The sequence below is a fragment of the Sus scrofa genome, chromosome 6, assembly GCF_054392235.1.
Source record: "Sus scrofa isolate SSC_HxYL_T2T_F1_AM1 chromosome 6, Sscrofa_HxYL_maternal_Yorkshire_Landrace_v2.0, whole genome shotgun sequence".
NCBI lineage: Eukaryota > Metazoa > Chordata > Mammalia > Artiodactyla > Suidae > Sus > Sus scrofa.
The window spans coordinates 155,366,299-155,389,217 of NC_139388.1; the positions used below are offsets into that span (position 1 = coordinate 155,366,299).

At 41.2% G+C, this 22,919-nt stretch overlaps 1 protein-coding gene across 29 annotated transcripts in view; it reads right to left on the minus strand.

The window, feature by feature from the left end:
* NFIA (nuclear factor I A) overlaps positions 1–22,919 on the minus strand; it is a 598,742-nt gene that overhangs the window by 123,983 nt on the left and 451,840 nt on the right. For all 29 annotated transcript variants that reach the window (XR_014808131.1, XR_014808132.1, XM_084964865.1 and 26 more), the window contains one exon: positions 16,651–16,725. Coding sequence is in view for 26 of the 29 variants with exons in the window: in XM_084964865.1 (XP_084820991.1) it covers positions 16,651–16,725 (75 nt within the window). In the remaining 3 variants the exon portion in view is untranslated. The remainder of the gene's footprint in view (positions 1–16,650; positions 16,726–22,919) is intronic.

Sequence of the window (22,919 nt, forward strand, 5' to 3'; positions counted from 1 at the left end):
GTCTGTTGGATTTCTGATGACTAACATGAGGGCTTGGCAAACTGATTATGTGTGTCTGGCATTTTAAAGCCTCACTACGTTTTTGAAAGGGGAATGGATTTCACACCTGGGTTAAATAATCCTAATCATGCACAGTCCAAATGCAAGTCCGAAAAGTCTCGTAAGGAAACATCGCCCGGTCCTGTCTGTATATATGTTTCGCGTGAATGTCACCTAAGTGGGGTGGGTTCTGATTCCGTGGTACTGTGCCAACCAAAGAGAAGGTCTTCTGTCTGAAGATAAGGGTCACGGTCAAAGTGTCCTTGTACTGGGTTAGGTATTCTGAGTGACTCTGATCTAAAGAACAGGAAGAGCCTGGACAGGTAACTAAGAACTCAAAAGGTGGGCTTTTGGCAGGCTTGTCTAAGAACCTATGGGGTCATGTTTTGAGGGGCACTTTATTTATTATCTCTAAGTTAATCCCCAGAATAATCTTTTAGGAATATACATTTTCTAGATGAGGAGAACTAAGCCCTGGAATGAGGTTCAATCACTTGTCCTGGATCACAGAAAGGCAAGAAAGAGAGAGAGCGCCAGAGTTAAAATTCAAGGATGTCTGACCTAGAAACTTGTGCTTTTCCTGCCATTACCACCTTGACTTTCATGTACAATATTGGCCTTAAACTTAAGGCGATAAAAGGGTATATGGTATCTCTGTCCCCACAAGGTTTACAACCTAGCGGAATAATAAAATAATACCTGAATACCTAATACAACCCAGAATCGGCTAAATCTCATAGGAGGCTTGCAAAGAATGTGTTAGGAAAGTTCAAAGTAGTAATAGATCCCATTGGCTTGTGGGATCAGAAAAAGCATTGACTTCGGGAAGAGCTGGTGCTTAAGCTGAGCCTTCAAAGATGGTTAGGATTTAAAGAGGCCCAGATGGAGACGGGAAAAGGTTTCTAAGCAAAAGAGAGGATGTACATAAGTTTGGAGGTAGGAGGTGAGTGACTGATCTGTGGGATCCGTGACAGCTTCTGAGAAGGGGGGTGATGCTTGTTGAATCTGAAGAACATTAACACAACAAGAGACTGCGGAAGGCAGCTAAGGAGACTGACTCTGGAGGTGGGGAAATCAGTTGGTAGGTTGAGTCAGGGGTCCTGGCGAGAGGGAATGGAGGCCTAAACTACACTGTCATGGAAGGAAACAGAATTTTTACAGTTGGTATCTGTCCCCTCTTTCAGGGTGGTAAACAGGTATAAAAGACATGTTTCTCAAATATGACTAGCATTCATGAGGATGCAGGTTCGATCCCTGGCCTTGCTCAGTGGGTTCCAGATCCGGCGTTGCCGTGACCTGTGGTGTAGGTCGCAGACAAGCCTCAGATCCCATGTGGCTGTGGCTGTGGCACAGGCCAGCGGCTACAGCTCCGATTCACCCCTGGCCTGGGAACCTCCACGTGCCTCGGGTGTGGCCCTAAAAAGACAAAAGACAATAAACAAAGGCATGTTTCTAATTATACACTATGAAAAGGCATACATAAGCAGATGCTTGTGTTATTCAAACAAATAGAAACTATCAAAAAGGTGTATATAACAAAATGTGCTTCTTTGTTAATAATGGTATTACATTTTGCAAATTAGCGAAAGAAAAATTGTCAAGGATTAAATGACTTGTTAAAGTGTTTCCAGGGAAATCAAAGTTGTTAAGGGTTAAACAACGTGCCCAGGACGTCATGGTGAGCTTCTAACGCTGAGGACTAACTAACTGCCTGCTGGTGTATTACAGAGATTACGTAGCCACTGCCAATCAAACAAGGGGATTTCAAGGAAAGATTGGACCAACCACAATACTTCCTCTCTGTCCTGTATACTGTGAAACCTGATTTTGCTCCCTTTGTACGTGACCATAGACTTTGTCGTTCTTAGGTTCTTTTCTCATACCTAAGATTTTCTACCCAGCTAGATCGTGCAATCTGAGCTCTGTGAAGACAGACAGCCTAGGGCAGAGAAAAAGTGCTGGTCAGGCATGAGAGATTGTTTAGAGTTCAGCCCTGCCAATAACCACCTATGGAACTTGGTTGAGTCATTTAAACTCTTTGGACCTCATAATTCCAATAATAATTATGATAAAAATGAAACTTCACTGTCACCACCGCCAGCACCCCACCCCACCACTGCTATGGGCATCACTATTACAAAACAAGGACTACCATGTACAGGCATCATTTGCTGGCAGACACTGAGCTAAGAGCTTTTAGCACCTCATCCTACTTAATCCTCACAACACCACCAGGAAGGACTGAGGCACAAGGAGGTTTAGTAACTTTCCTAGGTGGTGAAGTCAGTGGGTTATGCCAGACGGCCTTTAATCCTATGCATCCCACAGCCTCTTTTATGTTCTGAAACAGGTGGTGATCAATAAACATGCTTTGAGTTAAGAAGAGAAAATCACTACCCTCTCCATTGGCACCCCTCTCCCAAGCTTTAAGAGATGCAAAATGACACTCAGACATCTGTAAACATACACAAGTAGCGAGAACTGGCTCCTCAACTCTCTTAAGCAGGAGTGCGATTACTTCAGCTTCAAGTATGTATGGATTTTGTTCCACTGAGGAGGTTGTCTCAAAAGGTTAACTTTTGGGAATTGTCTCTTAAGATGTTATTCCTAAGTCATCCATCCCCCTCCCCCCACCTTCTTTCCTGTCATGCAGAGAATGTAGTCTTTGTGTCACTTCTTAATAAATGGTTTGCTATTAAGGAATCATTACAGTAATGTGGGCTATTGGAAGAAAGGGGTTACTTTAGTAGCCAACCCTCTTAATGACCTGCTCTTCTGTACACATTAGTAGTTGGATAAGGTTGTGGTTATTGAACTTCTGCCATCCACCAGAGACAATCTGCCCAGGCTTGCACTGTTGGAAAGAGAAGATGATGGGGGGGAAAAAAATTCTATCCAAAATTTCAAGCTACTCTGCCTGGGAGATGACAGTGCACCGAGCTTACGACTTGCTCAATGGGAATCAATGGGGGGCAGTAACTAAATGACAGGTGTGCCCAGCCTATGGCTAATGGCATATCTTCCCTGAGGCTGCTTTCAGTGGGATTCACCAAATATGTATGGAGCAGCTTGAATGTGGCTGGTGCTGCTCCAGATGCTTGAGAACCATCAGTGACAAGAACTGTAAGAACACTTGCCCATGTGGGACTTGGTTTAGTGATTAATAGTCATTGCTGGCCCATCCTCACATCTGCAGGGCAACGGAAGTAGGTGGAATAATGGCCAATAGGCATCTCCCCAAAAAAGACTAGCAGGATTTTGTACTCAATTTCCAACTTATAAAATTACTACCGAAAGAAAAAGAGAAGTATATTTCTCTCTTGATTCCATCATCTAATGCACTCACTAAGACTTTGGGAACTTGTAAGGCTGGGGTGGGGTGGGCTGGAGGGGGAGAGTCCAACAACAGCACACAGTTCTTTGGGCCCAGCACAATTTAGCGTTGTTTTGCATTCTAGTGGCAAAGATCTTGTAAGAAAGTCCATGTCACTGGCACAAAAGGAGTGAACATGGGAAAATACTTGTTCTTCTTTCTATCAAAGGCACAGTTGTAAACGCACAATGCTATGAAAACTCAAGCAAATCTGGAATCATCGTTAAAGGGAATTAACTTGGAAAGTAATTTATAGCAAAAAAATTCAACTCCTTTGTTATCTTCCTTTTACCATAATATGCTTCCTGAACACTGCCTATGAGAGAGGGCTTTTAGAAAGAAAAAAAAAAAAGTATTGTAAAATTAACTCATTTTATCAATTTGTGCTCTCGGCCAGAGTTTCCTGACTGTGGCTACAAGGGGCTGTAAAACTGATGAATTTGCATGGAAAAAGAAACCAGTGTAAGTAATTTGTGTAAGAGGGAACGCGGACATAGACTGCTATAATTCAGACACCCTGCAGATAGCAGACTGCTGCAGCGTGAGCAGTTATGGGTTAGAAAAATGACCACACTGCAGTCAGTCTGACTTGAATGGAAATCAATCATAGAGGTACTTTCTCTGCAGCTTCTATGCCACGGTCTTCAGCAACTCCTTTGCCAAGCAGATTTCTGGTCTGTAAACTGTGTGCTGATCTCCTTTTCTCTGCTCTTCCTTTCCGAAAGCTCTGACCCAATGCAGGCTAGGAGTATGTTTTTCCGGAATGGAATGTAAAAGAAAGGCACTGGACTAAAACAAGGGTTTCCCTCTATGTGACAATGAACTTCCCTGCTATTGTAAGATTGAAGCAATGCTTTTTATGAAACGTAGTACTAGGTGCCAAAAGCCAGCAGAATTTTTAACCCCCTCGAAGGCATCTGCTAAGTTAAAGCATCGTTTTCACACATTCACGTTTCGAGACACGAGGTTTATGGTGGCAGAGAAGTTAAACAGAGGAATTTGTATTTCTTTTTTTTCTTTTTCTTTTTTGGTTTTTTTTAGGGATGCACCATCCACAGCATATGCAGGTTTCCAGGCTAGGGGTGGAACCAGAGCTGTAGCCACTGGCCTACACCACAGCCACAGCAACACCAGATCCAAGCCACATCCAGAAACTACACCACAGCTCATGAAAATGCTGGATGCTTAACCCACTGAGTGAAGACTGGGATCAAACCTGCGTTCTCATGGATACTAGTCAGATTCGTTTCCACTGAGCCACAAAGGGAACTCTGGAATTTGTATTTCTGAAAAGTGTTTTCCTTTTTACTAAAACCAGAAGGATTCACTGATACCCTCTTCCTCCCCACTGTGAACATGAAGGTGGTTTATCCTTGATAGATAATTATTGTGAGTTCAATGTGTAAATAAAGTGTATTCCGGCACTTTATTGCCATAAAGCCCAGCCTTGGGTTGCAATAAACTTACATATCTACTCTATAAAGGAAGGAACTTTCCTACTTATTCCTGCATTCTCTTCAGCTCACAGTAATATATTACACATCCAAATGTTTATTGAACTGAACTAAAATTACATAAGCTTGTTAATGAAAAATGGCTGAGAACGAATATTTATTGAGCATTTATTATACGCCAGGCAAGGAGGTAGTTGTTTTACCTGAATTATCTCATTTCATCCTTGCATGGGAACATGAAATATGTATTTGTATTATTCTCATTTACAAATGAGAAAATGTGCTGGGAGGTTAAGTAACACAATCAAGGTCACACAGTTAAATATGTGACAGAGCTGGGATTTGAACCCAGATGTCTCTAGATACCCACCTGAAAAAACAGAGGTGAAACCCACATTTCTAGTTTCCTTGTCTTTCCTTTGCGCAGGTTACTGGGGAGATGAATTCAATAAGACTTAAATCGAAAAATGGTAACTGGCAAGAGGTCTATCTCATTGTCCTCCTTATCACTTCTTTGTTTTTACAGGTCTTTAGCGTTCCCAGCGTCAGGCAGTGCTTCACTGGGTCAAGGGCCTGGTCCAGCAGAGCAACCCCAACCCACGTTGGGATGGGCAGTGCTGACGGATCTCCTGCATTAGTGGGCTCTGCCTTTGAGACTGAAATTGATTTTCTGCATTTTAGAGTATCATCTCGTCTTAGCTTTTGGCTGAGGTCAAATGTGGTACCCGTTTAGTATCTGATACAGCCTCAGCCATGGGATTAAGTCTTCCCTGACAGGGGATGGATCTGATGGCTTAAGAGGTCTTTTCACCACAATGATCTATAAAAAAGGGAAGGGCTTCTAAACGTAAGCCCCATAACCAAGAGTACGCTGGGACTATGTGACCATTAGCTATTAGGGAACCAAACCATGTCAACAGAGTCCCATCCCAGCAACCTACAAATCCAGCTGTCTTCAATAATAGTTCGCAATATTTTCACTAAGAAACTGTTTAATTTTTTTCCTCCTTCATCTACTGAAAAATCTTGGGTGTTAATATGTACTCATACCAATCACATACTGGATTAACTCAATTCCAGTATTTGACCTAATATGTAGCTTTGCACAGGATGAACCCTACCGATCATCTCATCCTAGACCTTCCTGTAGGATCATCAGCAACAGTCTTTGTAATCCTCAAGCTGGTTAGGACAATATATTCCAGCCAAAATCTCAATAATATTTGTGATCTTATTGTGGGGGCAATAAGGCTTCTGGAAATCCAAAAAATGCCTTTTAGCTCCCTGCTGTTACCTACTGCATATGAATATCTGTTCTTTAAAAATTGAGGCTATTGAGTGCATAAATAAAGATTTGCTAAAAACCACATGGGCCGCATGCTGGAATTTTTTTTGTCCATAATGTAAAGAGAAAGCAAAAATTTCAAATACTGTAGATCTAAATACTTCTTAAATACTTTAATAAACATAAGGACAATGTGGCTGGCCACTTACAAGGTTGTTAACATGTCAGCATTAGAATGAGAACCTTTAAATATCTTGTTATCCACTCTACAGCCTGGTAGAGAAATTTCCAGAATAATGCAGAAGCATAGGCTTTGGCTGAAAACGTGAGGAATAAGAATTTCCTGGCTTCCTAAAGCAGATGAACTAGATTGAGTATTGGCATGCCCTTACTCTCTCAGAATAACTAACTTTGAAGGGGTCATCACTAGAATGGTCCTTCTAATAAACTCATTTTCAGAACACGAATTCTAAAACCAGTCCTTCTTAATTTATACCATACACACTTAGCACATACAGACACACACACATACGTATTTAACAAATTTGCTGGTACTGTGGTCAGCTCAAGAACCGGCTCTAAGTGAAACATCCAGGACAGAGACTTTGTTCAATAACAATCATAGAAGTTACCATTGATGAACTTCTACTATAGGCTAGACACTTGACATTTCTCACTTCATCCTTGAAACACTCCTGAAAGATACTTCTATTTCTAGCACTCAGACTTAGACCTAGCAAACAATTGGTATTTAAGAAATCTTTGCTTCCAAAAATTTATATGGAACAGCAAAAGACCCAGAATTGCCAAAGCAATCCTGAGAAACAAAAACCAAGCAGGAGGCATAACTCTCCCAGACGTCAAGAAATATTACAAAGCCACAGTCATCAAAACAGCATGGTACTGGTATCAAAACAGACAGACACACCAATGGAACAGAATAGAGAACCCGGAAATAAACCCTGACACCTATGGTCAATTAATCTTTGACAAGGGAGGCAAGAACATAAAATGGGAAAAAGAAAGTCTATTCAGCAAGCATTGCTGGGAAACCTGGACAGCTGCATGCAAAGCAAGGAAACTAGAACACACCCTCACGCCATGCACAAAAATAAACTCCAAATGGCTGAAAGACTTAAATATAAGACAGGACACCATCAAACTCCTAGAAGAGAACACAGGCCAAACACTCTCTGACATCAACATCATGAATATTTTCTCAGGTCAGTCTCCCAAAGCACTAGAAATAAGAACAAAAATAAACCCATGGGACCTCATCAAACTGAAAAGCTTTTGCACAGCAAAGGAAACCCCAAAGAAAACAAAAAGACAACTTACAGAATGGGAGAAAACAGTTTCAAATGATGCAACGGACAAGGGCTTAATCTCCAGAATATATAAGCAACTTATACAACCCAACTGCAAAAAAGCCAACAACCCAATGGAAAAATGGGCAAAAGACCTGGATAGACTGTTCTCCAAGGAAGATATACAGATGGCCAGCAAACACATGAAAAAATGCTCAACATCCCTGATTATGAGAGAAATGCAAATCAAAACTACCACGAGATACCACCTCTCACCAGTCAGAATGCCCCTCATTAATAAGTCCACCAATAACAAGGGCTGGAGGGGGTGTGGAGAAAAGGGAACCCCCCTGCACTGTTGGTGGGAATGGTTTAAACTGGTGCAGCCACTATGGAGAACAGTTTGGAGATACCTTAGAAATCTATACACAGAACTTCCATATGACCCCGCAATCCCACTCTTGGGCATCTATCCGGACAAAACTCTCCTTAAAGGAGACACATGCACCCGCATGTTCATTGCAGCACTATTCGCAATAGCCAGGACATGGAAACAACCCAAATGTCCATCAACAGAGGATTGAATTAGGAAGATGTGGTATAGATACACAATGGAATACTACTCAGCCAGAAAAAAGAATGACATAGTGCCATTTGCGGCAACATGGATGGAACTAGAGACTCTCATACTCAGTGAAATGAGTCAGAAAGACAAAGACAAATACCATATGCTATCACCTATAACTGGAATCTAATATCCAGCACAAATGAACCTCTCCACAGAAAAGAAAATCATGGACTTGGAGAACAGACTTGTGGCTGCCTGATGGGAGGGGGAGGGAGTGGGAGGGATCGGGAGGTTGGGGTTATCAGACACAACTTAGAATAGATTTACAAGGAGATCCTGCTGAGTAGCACTGAGAACTATGTCTAGATACTCAGATTGCAACAGAACAAAGGGTGGGGGGAGAAAAATGTAAATGTAATGTATACATGTAAGGATAACTTGATCCCCTTGCTATACAGTGGGAAAATAAAATAAAAAATAAAGAAAGAAAGAAATAAAAAGAAATCTTTGCTGACTAAATAAATGATGGGTACCTATAAGGAAAACGAAGCTGGGCAGGGGGTAAACCTTTCCCAAAGTCACCTGGCAGAGCAGATGCCCAGCTCTATTATCCTGGACTATTTTATGATACCATGATGCCATCTTGCATGTAGGTATTATATATTATACATAGAAAGAATTACCTAGAAAAGATTAAAAACAGATGAATATATGAAAAGAGATCATGATAACAAAAGGGCATGTACATCAAGGTGTTAGGTGTTTTGCTCCTCCTGGAATCAAATCTTTATGATAAAGAAGTAAATTTAGCAGGAGCTTTAGCTAAGGAAAGAAAACAAGAGGTCCTCTAAATCTTGCCATGAAAACTCACTGCTAACTCTAACCAGGAAGGCTGTAGGTGTACGAGTACAACAGAAAGGGGTTTGGGGTGAGTAGATGCAAACAATTACATTTAGATTGGCGAGACAACAGGGTCCTACTGTACAGCACAGGGAACTATATCCAATCTCCTGGGAAAGACCATGATGGAAAAGACGATTAAAAAGTGTATATATGTGTGTGTGTGTGTGTATATATATATATTACATATTATATATATATATGAAACTGAGTCACTTTGCTGTACAGCAGAAATTGACATACTGCAAACCAACTATAAATTAAAAAAATAAAGGATGGGACTTCATGCATTTAGCACTGACTGATGGGTCTGCTAATGTGAAGCTTGTGCTTACTGTGGCTCTAATTTTAGCCGACACGGTGGTCATACCACTGCCAGGACATACGCCAAACACGGTATATATGCACATTTCAATTCGTAGGAAAGGGAGGGACACCTTTTACTTTATGTGATTCTTTCTCTAGTGGGTGAGGAGAGTAGGACAAATAAAAAAGAAAAAAAAAAAAAAAACCCATGTTTGGCCACACATACTGTGAGCTGGGATTCAGAAGGGAGTCATTTGACAAAAATTTCTATCACTGCCAGTTCATTCTATTTGTTGCCAGCTTTGCTGTCCAAATATTCACCCCAAATATGTCAAAGAAAATTAAAAGAAGAAAATTATATAACAAAACATCCTTCTGAACTAATTCAATTTCAGTATTTATTTTGAAAATTTATTGAATTATAGTAGAGGAAACCCACTAAATTAAGCTGGCCAGACTGATATTTTTCTTCCTACGAGTATGGCAATATTTATTATTTTATCTATGAGGGGTTGATTAAAACTAGAAAATAAAAACACTTGCAATGTCATCATATATTTAGAATAAGGTGGCTTAGGCAAAATGAAAAAATATATAGGGCCCGTCAGTATTTTCTATTCCATAAACTAACAGATTTTCTGGAAAAACTGCATTTTAGAGATCGGCATTATGATTTTTAAAAGAGATTCCTACTCTTTTGTCTGCTTCACACCAAAGCCTTACTCTGGAATAGGTGCCATTGACTTCTACAGATAGAAAATGTGTGATGCTCATTTTAAAATTACTAGTAGAGCCTGCTATTGACCATCTAATTATGCCGAGTTCCATTTATAAACATAGCTAACCACTAAGTTTATGGAGACTTTTTGTGCTGCTTTAATAGGATATTGATCGAGAGCATAGTTGGAGTGGACTGCCATTGAATTGTGTAATGGCAAACAAAAGGCAAGGTCACAGCCACTGTTCATGCTAGGGCTGCAGTCTATTTTTTATTATAATCTTTTTGTTTCTTCCTTTAATGCTCAAGCCCAAGTGGTTTCTTTTAGAAAGAAGAGCTTGCATAAGAATACAGCCTTAGTTTAAAAAATAATTTCCAGGCCATGATCAGAGGTGAACCAATGGGCCACTTGTTTAGAAAAGAAAGTTTCAAATCTGCTCTACTTTAGCAAAGACCTAAAATCCTGCACATCTTTAAATGGCATCCCAAAGGACTGGGACATCCAGAATCTCTTATCCTACACCAATTTCCTTTGAGTCCGTCTTTGCAAGAACATTTTGTAATTTTCAAGTTTGGGCTTGTTCTGTCAAAGGGCTTCATTTCCTTATTGTACCTTGGAGCCGAGTTAACTGTTGTAGAAGCTCCATCCAGGCAGGTTAGAATATTGCCAACAGCCCCTGCTAAACTGGTGGCCAGAAAACCCTAGGGTGTGGAAATGTGTCCCCAAAGACACGCAAAGGACCTAGAGCCTTAAAAGAAAACTTTAAAAATGAACTACGATTGAGATCTTGGGATTCCCGTGTGAGAACACAGAGCGCACGTTTCTAAGGCAGAAAACAGCCACTAGGGTGCCACCTCATGCCAGGCTGAGGCATACGCCTGGCTCCATTCACTCCCACTCTCCATTGACAAACAGCTCGGGAATCCTGTAGCCACCCAGCAGCTTAGCTTTGTGGCAGAGCCAGGACAATTCAGCTGCTGGATTTTAATAGATTCTGCAGCACTGCAACAGGAACCCAAAATCAGTCTGGGTAACTGAGAGTGCTTTTCACACCCAAAGACTCTAAGGCTGGCCACAGCGTACTGAGAACCCTGGCTTTTCAAAATTCCAGGGCCATGAAGTCATCCCCAGCCACGAAGTTTACTTAACCCTTGCAGCCGACTTGGGGGTACAAACCACTGCCAGAAAATTAGAACCCGCCAGGCCAGAGTCACAATGGCCTGTGTGTATTTGCGGTTTTCCTCTTTCCCAGTGAAGTATTTAAGGTTTCGGAGTCACTCCACCAACTTCAAGTCAAAGAGTCAGCACTTTAGAAGGAAATGGGCAGAAGTACTGGATTTTTTTCAGAAGGATTTTCTGGGTTTCTCCCAGGAAGGATATTTGACAGCCTCAAAGCACACACTCCGAGGAAAACACTGGTACAAAATAAACAAGCGTGGGGGCTGACAGAGAGCTAGCTAAGCGGCGTCATGTAGCAGCCAGTAGAGTGGGCTCTCTTTGCAGCAACTTCATAGGAAAGAGACCCATCTGAAAATGCTTCTAGAAGGCTTTGTTTGAAAATGCAGCATCATGTAAGAGCCATTTCAACAGATGGTTCCTGTCTCTTTCCCCAGAGTATTATGCTAAAACAACTTTAGCGATTCTGAACTTCATTGTTAGCACTTGTAAACCCCCTCCCCCAGAGCAGAGACGTCTCTCTTTCTCTCTGGCGCGGTGTCTCGTGGTCTGCATTTCGCCCTGCCTCCCCCGGCACAAAGTGATAAATAACCAGAACTATTTTCAGATGGTCCTAGCACATGCGGGAAAAGGTAGGAGGAGAATGAATATGTTTGCTTTTATGCTGTACAGTATTCTCTTTGCTGCTAAGTGAAACAGAACTCTCCTTTCTTGCCTTTCATCGACTCTGGATGATGCAAAAAATTAAAAGGTGGCTAGGCAGGAGGCAAGGGTGAGAGGGGAACAAGTGGTGGGAGCCGGCAGCAGGAGCCCCTGATTTCCCACAGCCCCCGCGCATCCGAGCAGGATCATTTAATGTCAGGCCACCTTGTCGCTTGACCCTCACGTCTCAACGTGTGAGGCTAAGCCGGCAGCTTTCTCTTGAGTTTCTCTGCCACTGCCACCCTTTAGTAACACGATTATAAACAACAAACTTAGCACATAGTTATTTCAGTAAATCCTCATGAGGAAATACCGAAATAGCATCTCCCTCCTCTATTAAAGTTAAAAGGAGGAAAACTAAAAACAGAAACTAACTGGAAACCTGGGGAAAGTCAATATTTACATTCGCAAATTTAAAAACTGAATTGGAAAGATCCAGAAAGAGGGAGGATTTTCAAGCTAAGGCCACCTTTAGTGTGAAATTTCCGGGCCGTGTATGTGGTCAGGTCGGTGTGACTGGGGGGAAGTGGGTGGAACTGGCATAGGTTAAGAGGAAGTTAAGGAGAAATCTGTGACGAAGTGGAAGAAACTCTATGACATTGAGACCCTTAGAAACATCCCGGTAAGAGGCTAAATTAGAGAAAGATCATGGGTTGGGAGGGTGGGAAGATGGCTAGCGGGAAGACAGGTGGTTTTTAAGGAAATGAGACTATTCCGCATGGTACTGCAATCATTAGATCCATTCTTCAAAACCCAGAGATTATACAGCACAAAGAATGACCCCTAACGAAAACTACAGACTTTAGGTAATAATAATGTATCAATATCAGCTCATCCATTGTAATAAACATACCACACTAACAAAACATGTTAGTAATAGGGGAAACTGAGGAGCAGTGGCTATATTGAAATTATGTACTTTCTGTTAACCTCTAACTATAAACCTAAACTTCCCTTAAAAAAAAAAAAAAAAAGCCTATTCATTAAAAAAAAAATCAAACCTGAAAACAAATTCAGGAAAAACTGTTGTAATTAAGTATTTTGCTTGTTTTGGTTTATCTGAAAATCATTTTACTTTTTTTACTACACAAATTAATAATCAGAAGGTTTATCAACTCTAACAAGAAATGCTAATTTAATAAAAAGGCAGAAACTTTGGACTTAGTTCTATAATGCACTTAGTTATAGGAGAGGTCATGACAAAACCCTCTGCAGTGAGCTAGCTGAGTATTGCAAAGTGAAAAGCGCAAATTTCTCAACTTTGTGCATCACCATGTCCTTTATCTATAAAAAGGGACAATGACAGCAGTCCAGAAGACTGAGCGAGGTCATGTTTACAAGGTGCCTAGCACAATGCCTGGTACTTGGTAAAGCTTGATAAACGCTGGCTACGGTCATTTTTCATATTAATGTTGCATCATGCTCCTACCAGGGCTCACATCACGCACTTAATCAACTGAGAGGCCACTTAGCTTATTTCTATCCCAAGGCTGCAGAAGGCACCCAGCTCACTTATCTGGAAAAAGTGTCCACTACACCTCTGAAATGGATGCTTAGCTCTTCTGCTGTGGGGAAGGGAGCAGCACTGCAAAGGAGGTTAAGGATTTTGACTCCATCATGTGGCCTGAGCTTACGTCTTTCAGAAAGATGTGAGGGTGAGGAAACACGAGCTGGGGGATCCTGCCCTGGGTGGCCAAGGCGATCTTGAGACACAGACCCCAACAACCCTGGATTAAAGATCTGCAGGAGGGAGGGGGCTCTGGATGGCAGTTTGGCCTGAAGCCATGGTTTAGCTGACACAGCCCAGTCCCACTCTTGCCAAACAGTTTCAGTCAGCACGAGGCCATGTGTGAGTGCGTCCTAGAGCGATTACACAGCAGTGTGCAGAATCGAAAAGCATTCAAGAGCCGAAGGACGCTCACGATGCCAGGCATCAGCAACACAGCTCTCTAAACGGGCCAGGAAACAGACCAGGGCCCGCTGCAGATTCAGTATGTGGTCTGGCCCCACCCCCAGGCAATCTTGAAGGCAGGTGGAGAAATCCCTTGGCAACCATGCTATGGTGGACTGAACAGAAGCCTAGTCAAGTTGGGAACTGCTAGGCCTTGGGCTTTAAGACCTTAAAGGGACACAGAGAGAGTGGAGGTGGGGTATGCTTCTGGGGATGTTCTGAGCAGTGTGGGCCGTCGCATACAAACTCCCAGACCTCAGGACACTGATGGTGACAAAGACTAAATGTAGGCATTACAGCAGCCAGGGAAGAATCAAAAAGGTCTTGTGCATCAATCTTCTTTTCACTCTTTAAGGCTATGATCAGATCCCAGGAAGGGCTTTATGAATGAACCTATGTCCCAATAATGCCATTAGGACAGGCAGACTCATCTATACACTCCCAATTACTACTATTATTAAAATTACGGGGAATACATGGGATGACGATCACTTTTAAAATTTTTTTGTCTTTTTAGGGCATATGGAAGTTCTCAGGCTAGGGGTCGAACTGGAGCTGTAGCCACCAGTCTATGCCGTGGGCACAGCAACGCTAGATCCCAGCCTCTTCTGCGACCTACACCACAGCTCACAGCAACGATGGATCCTTTAACCCGCTGAGCGAGGCCAGGGATCGAACCTGCATCTTCATGGATACTAGTTGGGCTTGTTACAGCTGAGCCATGACGGGAACTCCATGACTACTTTTTAAAAAATCTTAAAGGTGAAAAATACACATACAAATGCGTCTGTATTTGTCCATGGCAAAGGGCTGGCTAATCAGCTCTGCTTGGCACAGCACATATCCTCCCAGTTAACCAGGTACTCTCATCTCTAGCTCACTGGTTGGTACTCTGTGTACACGCCATAATATGGCAACAGCATCTTGGTTCCAAGTCATAGCCTGCTGCTCATAATGCCTCATTCTCTAGAGCTGCAACTCCCCTATCCCAGAACTTCTAGCATTAGCCCAGGGTCCCTGACTCTAGAATTCTAACACTCAGAGCTGCCTTCCTGCTGTTTTCCATCTAGTCTTGAGTTGTAGATTTCTTTAAGTTCCCTTGGGCCAGTCTAAGAGTACAGATGAGCATTACACAGACTTAGCTTAAATTCTTCCCTGCTGGTTTGACTTCAGGTAAATGACCTGACCCTCAATTTAGCACATTTGGAAAAATGAGAGCAATTTCTTATCTGGCAAGTTTATTGCAAGGATTAATGTTACATAATATACACAAACACCTAGTACAGTGCCTGGTAGATAGACTCTCTCTCCCTCTACTTCCAGATCTCCTGCCCCAACCTTGCATCTTCCTTTCTGGATTCTTAAGACATAAGAACAGACAGAACCTGAGCCTGTGTGATCAGGATGGCTCAGTTTGCTTGACCTGATATCTTGTCATGAGATTGACTTGCTTACTCGATCAGGCTTGCAAGAGTGTAATGCAGTGAGTGGAGGGTATGAACCTGAAATAAAAAATGTTTATTTTTACTCCACCTCATTCAACAAAGTATTTGATGCACTTGAAACCAATGCACAACAATGCAAATTTATCAACAAGTGGTATTTTGAAGTAGAAAGGGAATAAAAAGATCAGATTAATATTTGGTATCTTTTTTCCTTGATATTGGGACCTAGAACATTGTCAGTGTATGCTTTATTTTAACGTTAGCTAGAAACTTTTATTTTAATCCATTAATCACTACAGGCACAATGCCCAAGGCTTATGCTTTTTTCAAGGACTTGTAAAGTTGTCTGAAATGTGATGAAAATTATTATTGTTATTGTTATTTTTGGCCACTCTCAGGGCATATGGAAATTCCCTCACGAGGGATAGAATTTGAGCTGCAGCTGTGACAATGCCAGATCCTTAACCCACTCAGCCACATCAGGAACTCCATTATTATTATTTTTTTGAAGTATAGTTGTTATACTATAGATTTTGCTTTTTTAAAAAAAAATTTATCGTTTTAAATTATCAAATGCCCCCCCTTTTGTCTTTTTAGGGCCACACCCATGGCACATAGAGGTTTCCCAGCTAGGGGTCACCACAGCTCATGGGCAACGTCAGATCCTTAACCCACTGAGCAAGGCCAGGGGTCAAACCCACATTCTCATGGATGCTAGTCGGGTTTGTTAACTGCTGAGCCACGACAGGAACTCCTAAATATGCTTTTAAACAGAAACAAAGAAATGTTTTTGTAGGAAGGCAACAGTGAGTGTGTGTGTGTGTGTGTGTGTGTGTGTGTGTGTCTGTCTGTCTGTCTGTCTGTCTGTCTGTCTGTCTGTGTCTGTCTGGGGTAGGAAGAGGGAGGGGGAGAATCCTATACCTTCTCCTTGGACTGTCTGGATTATGTCATAGCAAAAATACAATCAATAAGCCTTTGATCAATGGAACAGGGTGGTGACAGGTACTCTTAATTCACTGTTGCTGGTGATTATTGACAAGCTGGTAATGATTACGCTGTACGGTGTCACTCATGCTAAGGGCATTAGCATTCTTTAAAGGTCAAAACCAAATTCTTTTAAAACGCAGAATTTCTTAGAAGTCCAGGAAGCCTCAGAATTTGTTTAAACCTGGTTCACACTATACTCTAGGGAATATGTGAGACACTCAGGGTCCCAGTTCTTTTCCTACTTCTCACATGAAAATGATCTTTCCTTTTTCCTGATTTAAATTCTTGGCTGGCAAACAAACTACGAGGCAAAATTCTTCCAATGGGCATATGATAAGGAGATTCCAAAAGCTATTTATGTCTCTAGGCGGCCTAGGCAAAAGGTAAGCAGAAACCCAAGGCAAATCTGTACCAAATCAAAGCAGAAATTATACTTACTCTGTGACACTCTTACTAGCTCAGTCACACTAAAAACACCTGATGTGACAAAACTGTCCTGGAAGCCCAAATGTCCTGGGGAAACAAAAACAAAAGAAACAAAGTGTCATAAACAGAAGACATTTGACAAGAGAATTCTAAATACTAGTTTCACTGTGATTAAAAAGGTGAAGTCTAATTTCATATTCTGCTCTAGTTAGAGTTTACGTGGGCGGGTATAGTCATTTAGTGATGTGGATGGTTTTTTGGTTTGAATCTGGAGGTTATGGAAAGCTATGACACAACAACTGGGTAATTTCTGAAATGGTTAAAAAAAAAAAAAGTTCAACAGGAAATCTGAAACAAAAGATGATTTAAAATAAATGGTTACCTTGGCTGCCCTCTGAGACCTTCACAACTGGATGAAAACAGCCTACCTCAGAATCAGCTAAGATAGCTAAATTCCATAACAGTTTTTAAACACTGGTCTCTAAAGAAACATCTGATTGGGATTAGCTATCCATTCACTCAAACCAAACAAGACTGAAACATGTTCCCTCTCATTTCTACAGGCACCAGGCAGTGAATCTTTAAAAAGCCAGAGGGCAAAAGACAAGCCCCAATCCTTGAAACCTAAGAACAAATTCTTATGAGCGCAAGTAAAAATTCAGATTTGTTTTGAGACAAGAGGTTTTTGTGGATGGGTGGGTTGAGTCTTATTATTCTTTTTTTTTTTTTTTGAGAAAAGATAATAAATGGTTCAAAATGACTTAATCTTTGAAATCTATATCTGCTTAATTTTTGCCGGATAAAATTAATTTCCTTTAGGATATCTGCTATTATATCTCTCATCAACTGCTTATTTATTTTTATGGGACACTCAACATATTTATAAATGGCAAGGAATACATAATTTATGAATATTGCTTCCCTCTCTGCCTCTAAAACGTTCTGATTCTGAGTCTTACAGAGAGAATCTAGTTGAGAGATATGCCTGTAGAGCTGGTGTAATCACCTGCTTTAAAATTAGGGTCAAAGGAGATGTTGTTGGCTTAAGGGATTTTTTGAAAAAAATAACTCTTTTTTGAAATAAAAAAACATATCCTTACGAAAGGCAAAGAAAATGGACTAATCTGAATATACAACAAACAATCTATAAATAAGATTTATGTTATTGACAAAAGCTAGATTTTTCCCACTTACTGAGGGGAAGCAAGTTTACCTACAGCATATATTATGCACCAATAAATTTGCTAAATATCAGGTACGTAAACACATGCAAAAAGTCATTACGTTTTGGAGAATTATAAATGGCACTACAGAGTATTCTTTCTCTTTGGTTACTTTGGACTTTTGCAAAAGAAAAAATTTTAGGTTGAGAATTAAAAGACAATTTTCAGTTAATTTTAATATCAAACATACATTCTATGGTATTTCAGATAAAACAGCTCTAATTTTTAGAATATGCAATAATCATAACTTGCTTTTTTTCTTTCTTTTTTTCCCCCTGTATAGCATGGGGATCAAGTTATCCTTACATGTATACATTTTTTTCCCCACCCTTTGTTCTGTTGCAATATGAGTATCTAGACATAGTTCTCAGTGCTACTCAGCAGGATCTCCTTGTAAATCTATTCTAAGTTGTGTCTGATAACCCCAACCTCCCGATCCCTCCCACTCCCTCCCCCTCCCATCAGGCAGCCACAAGTCTCTTCTCCAAGTCCATGATTTTCTTTTCTGTGGAGAGGTTCATTTGTGCTGGATATTAGACTCCAGTTATAGGTGATAGCATATGGTATTTGTCTTTGTCTTTCTGACTCATTTCACTGAGTATGAGAGTCTCTAGTTCCATCCATGTTGCCGCAAATGGCACTATGTCATTCTTTTTTCTGGCTGAGTAGTATTCCATTGTGTATCTATACCACATCTTCCTAATTCAATCCTCTGTTGATGGACATTTGGGTTGTTTCCATGTCCTGGCTATTGCAATGAACATGCGAGTGCATGTGTCTCCTTTAAGGAGAGTTTTGTCCGGATAGATGCCCAAGAGTGGGATTGCGGGGTCATATGGAAGTTCCATGTATAGATTTCTAAGGTATCTCCAAACCGTTCTCCATAGTGGCTGCACCAGTTTAAACCATTCCCACCAACAGTGCAGGGGGGTTCCCTTTTCTCCACACCCCCTCCAGCCCTTGTTATTGGTGGACTTATTAATGAGGGGCATTCTGACTGGTGAGAGGTGGTATCTCGTGGTAGTTTTGATTTGCATTTCTCTCATAATCAGGGATGTTGAGCATTTTTTCATGTGTTTGCTGGCCATCTGTATATCTTCCTTGGAGAACAGTCTATCCAGGTCTTTTGCCCATTTTTCCATTGGGTTGTTGGCTTTTTTGCTGTTGGGTTATATAAGTTGCTTATATATTCTGGAGATTAAGCCCTTGTCCGTTGCATCATTTGAAACTGTTTTCTCCCATTCTGTAAGTTGTCTTTTTGTTTTCTTTGGGGTTTCCTTTGCCGTGCAAAAGCTTTTCAGTTTGATGAGGTCCCATGAGTTTATTTTTGTTCTTATTTCTATTGCTTTGGGAGACTGACCTGAGAAAATATTCATGATGTTGATGTCAGAGAGTGTTTGGCCTGTGTTCTCTTCTAGGAGTTTGATGGTGTCCTGTCTTATATTTAAGTCTTTCAGCCATTTGGAGTTTATTTTTGTGCATGGCGTGAGGGTGAGTTCTAGTTTCCTTGCTTTGCATGCAGCTGTCCAGGTTTCCCAGCAATGCTTGCTGAATAGACTTTCTTTTTCCCATTTGATGTTCTTGCCTCCCTTGTCAAAGATTAATTGACCATAGGTGTCAGGGTTTATTTCCGGGTTCTCTATTCTGTGCTGTTGGTCTGTGTCTGTTTTGATACCAGTACCATGCTGTTTTGATGACTGTGGCTTTGTAATATTTCTTGACGTCTGGGAGAGTTATGCCTCCTGCTTGGTTTTTGTTTCTCAGGATTGCTTTGGCGATTCTGGGTCTTTTGCTGTTCCATTTAAATTTTTGGATTGTTTGTTTTGGTTCTGTGAAAAATGTCATGGGTAATTTGATAGGGATTGCATTGAATCTGTAGATTGCTTTGGGTAGTATGGCCATTTTTACAATATTGATTTTTCCAATCCATGAACATGGAATATCTTTCCATTTCTTTGCATCTTCTTTAATTTCTTTGATTAAAGTTTTGTAGTTCTCGGCATATAAGTCCTTTACCTCCTTGGTCAGGTGTATTCTGAGGTATTTGATTTTGTGAGGTGCAATTTTAAAAGGTATTTTTGTACTCCTTTTCTAATATCTCATTGTTGGTATACAGAAATGAGACTGACTTCTGAATGTTAATCTTATATCCTGCTGCATTGGTGAATTTATTAATCAGTTCAAGTAGTTTTTGGGTTAAGTCCTTAGGGTTTTCTGTGTATAGTATCATGTCGTCTGCATACAGTGACAGTTTCATCTCTTCTCTTCCTATATGGATGCCGTTTATTTCTTTTGTTTGTCTAATTGCTGTGGCTAGGACTTCCAAAACTATGTTGAATAGCAGTGATGAGAGTGGGCACCCCTGTCTTGTTCCAGATTTGAGTGAGAAGACTTTCGGTTTTTTCTCCATTGAGTATTATATTTGCTGTGGGTTTGTCATAAATGGCTTTATGTTCAGGAATGTTCCCTCTGTACCCACTTTGGTGAGGGTCTTGATCATGAATGGATGTTGGACTTTGTCAAATGCTTTTTCTGCATCTATTGAGATGATCATATGATTTTTGACTTTTGTTAATGTGGTGTATGCCGTTGACTGAATTGCGTATGTTGAACCATCCTTGTGAACCTGGTATGAACCCTACCTACCTGGTCATAGTGTATGATTTTTTTTGATATGTTGTTGGATTCGGTTGGCTAAGATTTTGTTGAGAATTTTTGCATCTATATTCATCAAAGATATTGGCCGATAGTTTTCTTTTTTGGTGTTGTCTTTGTCTGGTTTTGGAATTAGGGTGATGGTGGCATCATAGAATGTCTTTGGGAGTATTCCTTCTTCTTCAACCTTTCGAAAAAGTTTAAGGAGGATATCACTTGCTTTTTTAAGATAAAATGGCACCACGTGGGGTGATGGATGTTAACTAGACTTACTGTGGTGATGATTTCCCAATACATACAGAAATTGAATCATTGTGCTGTACACCCAAAAGTAACATAATGTCTATGCCAATTATGCTTCAGTAGGAAAAAAAAAAAAAAAAGAAAAAAAAATCATGTATGTATGCCACAGTTTTTTAAAAGGCAAAAATTCATTTGAAGAAGTCCATAAGAAATTTCACTTCTTAAAACAACCCCCATCCAAGGAGTTAGTTGACTTTTACTTGGTAAGCGCCTGAGGTGTTGCCTGGGGTTACAAGAACCGAAAAGTAAAAGTAAATACATGGGAGCTCCTGTTGTGGTTCAGTGATAACAAACCCGGCTAGCACCCATGGCGATGTGGGTTTGGTCGTTGGCACCGCTCAATGGGTTAAGGATCCAGCATCGCCATGAGCTGTGGTGTAGGTTGCAGACACGGCTTGGATCTGGCATTGCTGTGGCTGTGGTGTAGGCCAGCGGCTACAGCTCTAATTTGAACTGTAGCCTGGGAACCTCCATATGCTGTGGGTGTGGCCCTAAAAAGACAAAAACAAACAAACAAACATACAAATACATAAAAATTCTCTAACAAGGTCTTGGCAAAACAGAGCACAGTATCTCCTTCTACCATGACAAAGTTAATATCACATTTATCCCACAGACCATAACAAAGGAAATCCAACCACAATGTGCAGTAAGTTTGACTTAAAACCCATAAAACAATAGGAGATTCAGACTGAATGGGAAAATCTGGGTTGATCTCCAGCTCTTGCTCATCTTTGTCTGCGTCACTCGCTTACGGGCTGATACTTGTTTTAGTTCCAAAGTCTGAAATGCCTTATTTTAAGGACGACTTTACATGCATTTTGAACAGAGTGAACATGAATACACGTACTTTGATCCTGCTGCCAGAAAAAGCAACCAATCTATTCTGAAAACTTAGTTTAGTTCAATGTAAGGACTTGGGAGGGGAACCCCGAGTGTTCATCCATTCAAACCATCATCCTCTCTTCCTGACTGCTCCTTTTCTTTTCCTTTTTTTTTTTTTTTTGTTTTTTTTTTGTTTTTTTTGTTTTTTTGTCTTTTTGTCTTTTATAGGGCCACACTCGTGGCATATGGAGGTTCCCAGGCTAGGGGTCGAATCAGAGCTGCAGCTGCCGGCCTACACCAGAGCCACAGCAACAAGGGATCCGAGCCATGTCTGTGACCTACACCACAGCTCACGGCCACACCCCACACCGGATCCTTAACCCACTGAACAAGGCCAGGGATCAAACCCACAATCTCGTGGTTCCTAGTCAGATTCGTGAACTACTGAGCCACGATGGGGACTCCTCTTTCCCTTTTTTTATCTTTTGTCTTTTTAGGGCCGCACTCAAAGCATATGAAGGTTCTCAGGCTGGGGCCCAATCGGAGCTATAGCCACTGGCCTACACCACAGCTCACAGCAATGCTGGATCTTAACCCACTGAGCGGGGCCAGGGATCAAACCCAAGTCCTCGTGGATGCCAGTCAGATTCATTTCCTCTGAGCCAGGATGGGAACCCCATTGACTGATCCTTTTCTTTTGTCCATCTCTTAAAAGTTGTCGTTCCAGTGCTTGAGCTCATCTCTCCCTATGTATATATTTCCTATGCTATTTTCTTTATTTCCATAACATCAGCTACCAGGCTTGACTTTGATATTTGTGAAAACTAGAATAATGTTTGCTTCATTCACCACTGTGCTTGACACCTGGGACAAAGCAGTTTGTAAGTGCATATTTGTCGAATGAGTGGATGAATCAATCTATAGGCCAATGACTCTCAATTCTTTATCTTTTGCCAAGATCTCTGCCCTGGGTTCCAAACCCATAAATCAAAATGCTTATTAGATAGTTCCATCCAAATGGCCCACGGGTATCCTCAGACAGAACATGTCCAAAGTGAAGCTCCTTTTCCTCTCTCCAAAAATCCGGCCTGACTCCTCTCTGTTCCCTGCTTCAATGAACCATCCACTGTTTCATCTCATTGTCTATGTTTGGTGTCATCCCCGACTCTCGCCTCTTACAAACACCCACATCCAATGACTCCCCACTGACTGTATTTCTGTTTCTTCACTCTATGTATATCTCCATCTCTCCTTTCTGGCTGTGGCCCTGGCTCT